Source organism: Sinocyclocheilus rhinocerous, unplaced genomic scaffold, assembly GCF_001515625.1.
Source record: "Sinocyclocheilus rhinocerous isolate Xijiao unplaced genomic scaffold, SAMN03320098_v1.1 scaffold307, whole genome shotgun sequence".
NCBI classification, from domain to species: Eukaryota; Metazoa; Chordata; class Actinopteri; order Cypriniformes; family Cyprinidae; genus Sinocyclocheilus; species Sinocyclocheilus rhinocerous.
Window position 1 is genome coordinate 981770 of NW_015662942.1, and position 11183 is coordinate 992952.

General features: G+C 36.0%; 1 protein-coding gene across 1 annotated transcript in view; it reads right to left on the minus strand.

The window, feature by feature from the left end:
* Positions 1 to 1672: 1672 nt before the first annotated feature.
* Positions 1673 to 11183, minus strand: part of LOC107728511 (TAF3 RNA polymerase II, TATA box binding protein (TBP)-associated facto) — a 52084-nt gene continuing 42573 nt past the window's right edge. Inside the window, exons 4-6 of the mRNA XM_016538709.1 lie at positions 7137 to 7216; positions 4878 to 5071; positions 1673 to 1754 (exon numbers count right to left, since the gene is read on the minus strand). Coding sequence (XP_016394195.1) covers positions 1744 to 1754; positions 4878 to 5071; positions 7137 to 7216 — 285 coding nt within the window. The 3' untranslated portion in view covers positions 1673 to 1743. The remainder of the gene's footprint in view (positions 1755 to 4877; positions 5072 to 7136; positions 7217 to 11183) is intronic.

The window sequence follows — 11183 nt, forward strand, 5'->3', positions numbered from 1 at the left end:
ACCTTTATGGCAATATAAAAAAACATTTGCACTTCAGTTCCCAGAGATCATTTGAGAAAAATGCCTTATTCAATCCAAAAGTCAAAACAAACCAGCTGAATAAAGTGTACAGAAATATCACAACTCAAATAATAAAACATATATTTATAATGTTGCCTTATGAAACTCGTGCATTCACAATCATTGATTTAGCTTTTTTTTTTTTAGAATCTGAGTGAGTAGTCTATCTGTACCCAAACAAATGACAAGACAACAAAACAATAAGATGTGAAAAAGCAACTTTTAATTAAATCCATAGTAAAATGAAACTGCACCTCCAGTCAAAATCAATCAGAAGAACGATATTAAAAGGCATATTATAGTACAGAATGCTTTTTCTCATGGGTGATGTAGATTTGATGAATCAGCACATACATGGAACAACCTTTAATGAGGGCAAACTGAGAGGTTCATTTCAACGCATCTACTGAACAATCATAAGCTCGATACAAAGATCATATAGACACACTATACGATTCTCCACATAAAAAAGTAACATATACACATTTGAAATTTTCATATTAAAAAATACATTATGATACTGGACACTGAGTTAAGTTAACCAAGTTAAAAGAAGGGCTGGGTGGGGGAAAAAAAACAAAAAAACAAACAAATGAGGCAAAACAGAGTTGGAAATGAATTAAGGCGAAAACAGATGAAGACAGAGACGAGAGAAAAAGAAATGTGGGTCAGTGCACTTTGCGTTTCCTTTTTTTTGTCTTCTTGTCTTTCTTCTTGCCAGCGCATTTCACACAGTACCACGACTGGTCCTCCGGAGGGGCGGCTACAAGACCCACACAGGGCCTGAAAGAGACAGAAAGAGGGATAGATGAGTCTCAGTTACAAGATAAACCTGAATGATATCGATCGGTATGATGAACAACACAACTTATGTGCCAAGTTTGTATTTTTTATTTAATTCTACATAAATTCAAAATGGAAAAGGCATGTCTTTTATATTTATATATATATATATATATATATATATATATAAATAAATATAAATACTTGATCGTTCTCACCATCAAAATATCTCCTTTTATCTTGAAAGAGACACAATTTGTTCTGTGTGTGTTTGTGTATTTTTGATCTTTACGCGGAGCGCATGAAAAAGATGATTCCCAAAAAGCTTTACAGTACTGCCAGGCAATCTAGGCTCAGTTTGGGGTTTTTTGATTGGCACTTCCTCTTATTCACTTTGTTTTGAGGTGTGTGTGGCTCTTAAAATGACATGAAAGATATTTAGTGTAAAATATAGAAGTCTTGTAACTTTAAATATAATCATGTAATCACACTGCATTTTGTGCTTGTATGTCAAAAAAAGGAAGTTTGGTCTGATATTACTCCTAAAGGTCTTATGCACCATCTAAGATGAATAAAGACATAACTGTATGACTTCACCTGAAGTCAAGATGAAATCAAACCTGAGACAACTTCCTTATAGATAACATTTAATCCCGCCTACATTTTTTTCCTGATTCCTCAGATGTCGTCACATTACAGGGAAAAAAACAACCAACCAAATAAACAAAAACAAAAACTCTTTGCTGGAGAGAGGGATAAAAATCGTGATTGTGTAATGTAAGAGAAGCTGAAAAAGTTTTTTACCAGTGATACCAGTCGTCACACTCGTCGCATCCGATCATGGGACTGCCGTCATCAGGTTTATTACATCCTGGACAAATCCAGATCTGATTCCCCCATTCATCCCGAATCTGTGATGAACAAACACAAGAATCAATCAAACAAACTTAACACTTGTGACACTGCTTGAAAAGAGAAGTAAAAGCAAGTGCTATAGTATCAAATACGTCACATCCTATATCATTTAGAGTCTGAGGTCCCACTGCGCCATTCAAACCATTAAAACGACTTCCTGTTTTCAAAACTGTTTCTTGTTTTTAATGAAACCTCAGCTTTAAAATTTTATTTTTGACTTAAGAGCACTTAAGGAATTGTAGCTAGAAAAAAATGTCTGCACATCACGCAAATTTAAATATATAATTAAATATATGCAATACGTCTTATATATGCATTATATTTTCAATGTCACTTATGCCTCAATTATTAAATGCATGTTTGGATAAATCTAATTCAGTCAAATAACGTGTAAAAATGTCTACAAATGTCTAAAAAATCTGACAACAATTGATAGTTTAGTGCATAAAATTTAAAATATGCTTGTATGTCAAAGTGACTTAAAATAATGAAGGGGGGAGCAGGAGGGGAACGCATCCGTGCTGCTGGACTGGCCCTGGCCACTGGGATCCGTGGTGGTGGAGGGGTGGGCTCTGAATCTGGGACCACCTTACTGATCACACTGGTGAAGAAACAAAGAAAAAGAGGAAAGAAAGGACGGTTATGCACCATAAAAATTTTATTTATGTCATTGAATGAATAGTTTATTGTATTACTGTTTGTTTTACATGTAATTAAGGTCAAACGTTATTGTAAGGTCTAATTCTCACTATTAACTACGACTTTTGCCTCAATAAACTTAACTTAATATGCTGCTTATTAATAGTAAGGTAGTTCTTAAGTTTAGATATGAAATAGAATTAAGGGATCTAAAATATGATCATACAGAATAAGGCATTAATATGTGCTTTATAAGCAGCCAATTTAGTAGTAACATGCCTGCTAGTTAATAGCGATAATTGGTTCTTAAAAAGTGTTACTGTTGTTGTTGTTTTTCCTTCACATTTTTGTATATTTGTTGTATGTGCATTTATACAAACACTGGTAATGTAATTATCTTTGTTATTGTTTTTGTAAAAAAAAAAAAAGGCTTATATCATGCAATATAATTTTTGGCTAAAAACCATTATAATGGCCAGTATTATAAATGAGCTTTTCGGTTTCTGTTTCATTGTGAATAAATCAATCAACCAATTAAATAAAATAAACAATACAAATAATTAATATTTGTGATGATTTATTTTGAATAAATAAAATAATGAAATAAGTAAAAAATAAAACCTACATCAAAACATTATAAATGTGTAAGTATTTCAATGTATTGTTTAAAAAAGTTCACACCAAATCTCTAAAAGAATACGAGTAAACAGCATACATTTGATCTATTTTTTATGCTATACTTTTGCCTGTTTGAGTGCTTTTGTCTGAATACTGTAAACGGTGAACCGTTCTTATTTTATTTATTTTATCTGTCAGCTGATATTTTCACCAATATATTGAGGATCCTTAATAATTATAATCTGGCAATAGTGGCAATAGAGTTGTCTTTTAAATGCTGCCAGACAAACTGATTAAACCCTGCTGTTGCCGAGTAACAGGTTGATTGACAGGCTCGGAGAGTGGACAGCGGTGCTTGCTGTGGTATTGACCCTGAGAAGGGCGTGTCAAACGGTCAGCTCCGATTACACACACAGACACTCATTATTTATGCTTCATCTGACTGACACACACACACACACACACCACAACCATGCACAGGGCTCCCTCTCGGGGTAAAGATGGTGTGGGGTATGCCCTGTCCAGGATGTGACCTCACAACCTTTCAGAGATCAAAGGTCACCTGTGCCAATGTTTCCAGTGCATCAAAGGAGCTTCTGTTGAGATCTCGCAAAAATGTACACTGTATAGATCACTATTTTTGGTTATAGCTGATATAAATACTCTTTTATCTTTTACTTTCATCATTGATATACTGTGCATCCCTAATGTCTTTCAAGCTAAAATAAAAGTTAAACAAACAACATCTAAAGCTTTTTGCTTATGTAAACGAAACAAAACACAAGGACAGACATAAAAACACATTTTCCTCTTGAAAGCACTGCTGATTGTGTTTTTCAACAAACTAGACTACAGGTGCAAGAAAAGAGCACAACACAGGCAACATCAGAGGCACAACACACACTCCCAGGCTGAGAATAAAGGCCTTCCTGTACAAACACACACACACATAGACGTAAACACTAATGTTTCCTGTCCTGCATGCAGGTGCAACTGAATAGGTGAGGAAGAAATTCAAAAGCAGTCAAAACACTGCGCAGACGCTATACTTTCTGAGTCTAAATCACACTGGCCATTAAAGCAACATCAGTCACATGTAGACGTTCAGGAATCAGTAATCGCCTTACCTGTAGTATGGCGCTGTGTGTGTGTGAGGGGGTTAAGTGGTGTGAACACTGGCGCTATTGATAGGAGTGTGCAGGAGGGGGCCATGATGTGGGGAGTGTGTGTGTTTGCCCCCCTCAAAGACCTCATGATTTAGAGTCTGAGGTCCCACTGCGCCATTCAAACCATTAAAACGACTTCCTGTTTTCAAAACTGTTTCTTGTTTTTAATGAAACCTCAGCTTTAAAATTTTATTTTTGACTTAAGAGCACTTAAGGAATTGTAGCTAGAAAAAAATGTCTGCACATCACGCAAATTTAAATATATAATTAAATATATGCAATACGTCTTATATATGCATTATATTTTCAATGTCACTTATGCCTCAATTATTAAATGCATGTTTGGATAAATCTAATTCAGTCAAATAACGTGTAAAAATGTCTACAAATGTCTAAAAAATCTGACAACAATTGATAGTTTAGTGCATAAAATTTAAAATATGTTTGTATGTCAAAGTGACTTAAAATAATGAAGTTGATACACATGTGTAGAACTGTATATTGACATAATATACTGCATATTTGCTTGACTGCAACTGTAAACCATAACTATATTGTGATATTAATAATAAATTAATGTAAATATTAAATATATGAGATTGTAATGTATAATATGAACATAATATATATTTTATTTGTAATAATATAATTAACACAATGCAGTTGTTCATTTGTGTGTGTATATGTGAGACTCACCACGTATGCACTGACGGTCTCCGTGACAACGCTGCATCCCCGTGCTTTGGCCTGGCTGGGTGGCGGCTGAAGCCGGGCCAGGTGGAGGGGGAGCAGGAGGGGAACGCATCCGTGCTGCTGGACTGGCCCTGGCCACTGGGATCCGTGGTGGTGGAGGGGTGGGCTCTGAATCTGGGACCACCTTACTGATCACACTGGTGAAGAAACAAAGAAAAAGAGGAAAGAAAGGACGGTTATGCACCATAAAAATTTTATTTATGTCATTGAATGAATAGTTTATTGTATTACTGTTTGTTTTACATGTAATTAAGGTCAAACGTTATTGTAAGGTCTAATTCTCACTATTAACTACGACTTTTGCCTCAATAAACTTAACTTAATATGCTGCTTATTAATAGTAAGGTAGTTCTTAAGTTTAGATATGAAATAGAATTAAGGGATCTAAAATATGATCATACAGAATAAGGCATTAATATGTGCTTTATAAGCAGCCAATTTAGTAGTAACATGCCTGCTAGTTAATAGCGATAATTGGTTCTTAAAAAGTGTTACTGTTGTTGTTGTTTTTCCTTCACATTTTTGTATATTTGTTGTATGTGCATTTATACAAACACTGGTAATGTAATTATCTTTGTTATTGTTTTTGTAAAAAAAAAAAAAGGCTTATATCATGCAATATAATTTTTGGCTAAAAACCATTATAATGGCCAGTATTATAAATGAGCTTTTCGGTTTCTGTTTCATTGTGAATAAATCAATCAACCAATTAAATAAAATAAACAATACAAATAATTAATATTTGTGATGATTTATTTTGAATAAATAAAATAATGAAATAAGTAAAAAATAAAACCTACATCAAAACATTATAAATGTGTAAGTATTTCAATGTATTGTTTAAAAAAGTTCACACCAAATCTCTAAAAGAATACGAGTAAACAGCATACATTTGATCTATTTTTTATGCTATACTTTTGCCTGTTTGAGTGCTTTTGTCTGAATACTGTAAACGGTGAACCGTTCTTATTTTATCTGCTTTCAATGTCAGCTGATATTTTCACCAATATATTGAGGATCCTTAATAATTATAATCTGGCAATAGAGAAGAGCTGTTTGTCTTTTAAATGCTGCCAGACAAACTGATTAAACCCTGCTGTTGCCGAGTAACAGGTTGATTGACAGGCTCGGAGAGAGTGGACAGCGGCGCTTGCTGTGGTATTGACCCTGAGAAGGGCGTGTCAAACGGTCAGCTCCGATTACACACACAGACACTCATTATTTATGCTTCATCTGACTGACACACACACACACACACACCACAACCATGCACAGGGCTCCCTCTCGGGGTAAAGATGGTGTGGGGTATGCCCTGTCCAGGATGTGACCTCACAACCTTTCAGAGATCAAAGGTCACCTGTGCCAATGTTTCCAGTGCATCAAAGGAGCTTCTGTTGAGATCTCGCAAAAATGTACACTGTATAGATCACTATTTTTGGTTATAGCTGATATAAATACTCTTTTATCTTTTACTTTCATCATTGATATACTGTGCATCCCTAATGTCTTTCAAGCTAAAATAAAAGTTAAACAAACAACATCTAAAGCTTTTTGCTTATGTAAACGAAACAAAACACAAGGACAGACATAAAAACACATTTTCCTCTTGAAAGCACTGCTGATTGTGTTTTTCAACAAACTAGACTACAGGTGCAAGAAAAGAGCACAACACAGGCAACATCAGAGGCACAACACACACTCCCAGGCTGAGAATAAAGGCCTTCCTGTACAAACACACACACACACACACACACACACACACACAGACGTAAACACTAATGTTTCCTGTCCTGCATGCAGGTGGAATTGAAGAGGTGAGGAAGAAATTCAAAAGCACAGTCAAAACACTGCAGATGCTGTACTTTCTGAGTCTAAATCACACTGGCCATTAAAGCAACATCAGTCACATGTAGACGTTCAGGAATCAGTAATCGCCTTACCTGTAGTATGGCGCTGTGTGTGTGTGAGGGGGTTAAGTGGTGTGAACACTGGCGCTATTGATAGGAGTGTGCAGGAGGGGGCCATGATGTGGGGTGTGTGTGTGTTTGCCCCCCTCAAAGACCTCATGGGACGTCTGGGACTGGTCACAAGACCCAAAGCCTGAAACTCACACCTGTACACAGACTCAGAGACTCTGACCACACAGAGAGCTGCCTGATACTCTCAACCCTTCGTGTGTGTATGTGTGTGTGAAGTACTTACATCTTGTCTTGTCCAGCGCCCACTCTGAGGGTCAGTCGGGGTATGACAGGAGACGGTGGGACAGCGGGAAGAACATCAGCCTAAACAGACAGAAATAATTTGAAATATATTATATATATTATATATAAATTCAGGTCAGGTCGCCACTGAATTATTAAGCTTAGGGATAGGCTATGTGGCCAAAAATATTACCAGAGTTATTTTTTCATATCATTTGACATTAACATTTATCAGAATATTTATTGCACACCATTAACAAGGAAAGGAAATTCCACATTCGACCTTGAGAATGTAAACACAATAACACAGAGTAAGCCACCTTTTAATTTAAGAACCCATTTTATTTTATTTTTTTGATTCTGTATTTTGATTTAATACAAAATGATCATAAAAATGCTACCGAATGAAATGTATTATTTCTAAATGTTTGACCATTTAACAAATCTTCTAAAATGTAATCAATATTAATTTAAAAAAAAAAAGCTTATTACAGATAACTTTTTTTGTATTTTGATTTAATACATATTTATCATATAAATGCTATCAAACGAAATGAAAATAAAACAGAATATTTTAAAATGTAATCCATATAGCAATTCATTTGAAAAAGATGATCAATTAATAAGATTATTATAGATATATTTATTTTATCTTTATTCTTTTTTTTATAAATATCAATATTTATCACCCAGCCCTATTTAAGGTTTATTTGATGCTGTAGTCTGTAAAATAGGGATTCACTGATGCTATACAAAAATGACCAATAATTATCTCATGATAACCAATATACGTCAATGTAATTAATCTATTCTGTTTTGCCTGTTTTTTTTTTTCATTCCAATTAAAGCTGTGCATGGAAATTTGACATGCTTCTTGGCGAAATCAGGCAACAACACAATGTACAGCAAAAAAGAACAGGAAAAAAGAATCAATATGAAAATAAGCTGTGATATAATTAATATCTCAATATCGTGTTTTAAAAGAATAAACTACAATAAAATAAAAATGCAAAACTCCCTAAATTTCAAAACGCTGGCCTGATGGATACATAACTTAGAACTCTAAAAGTGGGAAATTTCACACAGGTCACATGCAGTGGTCACTCTTCTGAGGGCTTAATCCTGTTCTAACCAGATATGGTTACAGAAATGACCATTTCTTTTTAAAGCTGAATTCAGTACTGAAAAATTCAGGTAGTGACAACAGAATTTTCACTGAATCCAAAGAATGTGTAAAGAACCAAACAACTAATCACGTGCATAAAACAGGGCATCTCAGCTGACAACAGTTTACTGAAAACCAAACAGTTTAAAATGTTGGTATACATGTTTTCTTCACAGCTGCAAATCACCAAGTCAGTGCTACGGTTATCACCCCGTCAATCATCACGGGTTTGGGGTTGAAGGATCAATCCAGTATTCCTCATACACAAGGAAAACAGGGTTGTTTTTTCCAAAACTTGCAGTGATGACATAATTGTGAGTCAGTTATTAAACTACAAATCAGCTACTAATGTGGACAAGGCCACACAGCTTCACCTCAGACGCTCACACTTAACACGGCAGATGGACAACATAGTGTCCTGCTAATCCAGTTTAGCTATCACCAGGGTCAGTCCTCCTGAAAAGCCCTTTATGTACACACACCTCTGATGCTGGCAGTAGTCTGTCCTATCTGAGGCCATGGAGGCGGGGAGGAACAGAAAGAGGGGTATGAACAGACCCCAGAACAGAGATAAAAACAGCAGAATGGGATGATGAACAGAACAAAGCGCATGAGAGATGGAGGAGATGATAGCGTTGGGACGGATAACGCGGCGCTGGCGGAGGAGACCGGTGTAGTGTGTCTCAGGGGTTTTTCTGAGGCTTAACGAGAGTGAGGTGCTCTTTGTGCGTTTGTGTTGGGAAGAACCCCTGCCGCTGTGGTGCTTTTGTCCGCCCAGATCCCCCATAATGCCGCTGCACTAATTGTTTAACACAGAAACATGTCTTTTCTCTCTTTAATGTTTTTGTTTTTATTGTTGCGCAGCGCATTCATTACAAAACCTTTGTGGATTTGGAGACTCCTCCCTGTGTCTCGCTCACTCTCTCTGTCTGCCATCCCATCCTCTCTCTTTCTCTCTGTTTTTCATGTCCTTTCTGCTATGGAAAGAGGGGAACGTAAGTATCAGCAGAATTGAGAGGATGGCTGGCAGGTTGCATCATTTGGAGAGAATAGGAGCGTGAGAAGCCGTGTTAGCCGCTGCATTAGCATATATGCATGAACAAACCTGGCGAGTGGCGCCAAAAAAACAAAAAATGTCTGGAGGTATGCCTGTGCTCGCAATTCTCCTTCTCCGATTCGCTTTCAGATCCGATCTTCCCAAACGGATGGCTTTTATGAAGCATTATAACCATGACTATCACACGTCTCTTCTAGCGATACATGCTTGGGAAAGCACCCCGATTGCGCCTATATAAGGGTTACACTATACTGGGGCTATAACAAGGGCTGCAACTCTAAACTGCCATAAAAGATTTATCAGCAGTTTGTACTTCAGTTGATTAGAGGAGCTCTTGAGTTAACACTGGACTCAGCACAATGAATTTTAGACGGCCTTGTTAATCTATGGAAAACTCCTCTGAGAGAAACGGGCAAAACAAACTTGTTTCACCTGGTACCGGTGTTTTCTGCTCGGCTATTCAACAGTGGCGCTGCTTAATCTGCTGCGCCGTGGCAAAATAAATTATATTTTCTCTGAGATGTGACTTTGCAGTCTGAATTGAATGTGATGAAATGAAGAGTTGGTAGTACAAAATAATACAAAGACAATAAACAGATTCTAAAAATTGGTTTTGCTTCAGGACCCAGATTTTATTTTGGACTCAAATGGTGACCCAACACAGTAACTAAATTATTTATTGTACAGAAAGCAGGGGTGAGCGATATACCGGTAAAAATGTGTCAACCGGTAGAGATTTTGGACTATCATCTCTATCACGGTTACATGCTCACATGACGTTGCTGTGCTACGTGGTCACAAAAACGTATTGTTTGCAGTAGTTTTTAAGCATTGCGGCTTAAAAGACAAGCGTTTTTAAGCCGTTGAAATGCAATCAGCAGTTTATGGGCCTTGAACGGTTAAATACACACATGTATGTTTCAAAATGCCCGTCTTTGCAAGTATTCTCGCAAACACAAAATTGAGGTCTTAATTGAAAGCAAACAGCTGAGAAAGAAAACACATATTTAACAGTATATTGGATCCGGGCAGCTCTTAAAGTGACAGCAGTCTAATATTCCTGCTCTCTGTCATTCATGTTAATCAAACAACAAAAGAGAGTTAATCGCTCACTGCTCTTGACTAAATCACTTTTGTAACTTTAATAAGAAACATCACAGTGAAGAATATGCAATGTTTTTATACATTTGATTACTTTATACCAATGATTCCCAACCTTTTTTAGTCGTGGCACCCTTTGGAAATTTTAACAAACTTGTGGCACCCTACAAAATTTATTTTGTCACAATATTTGAATTTCTAACTTCGATATGATAATTTGAAAAGTATAGATATTCGGTACAACAGGGAAGAACTGCAGAATATAATGTCATACAGATATTTTTAATATTATAAAAAAAAATTTGTCCATCAATGGTGGCAATCAGTAGGCTAATTTCTAAGAGACCAATTTATATGACACTATCTCACATCACTCAGTGTTTTTTTTTTTATTTTACAGTGGGGTAATTTTGTTGCAGTAGCACGAGATGCACGAGATACAAACTTTGAATTGAATAAAAAATGACAAGGAGGCTAAGCAGTTAATAATAAAATAAGAACAAATAAAGAAATGACTAATGATAGCACAAATAAAAAAAAATCAAGATAGGTCTACAAATGAAATAAATAGCTTTTTAGTTTTTCAGGTAGGTCTAACACACAGTAGGGCTATTAAGAGATTTAAAAAAAAAAAATACAGTAGGGCTATTGCAGACAGAAACAATACTGTACTACATCGATGTTTCCTGTCGGCTCAATTTTTGAGTGGACTTTGCTGTTCCGAT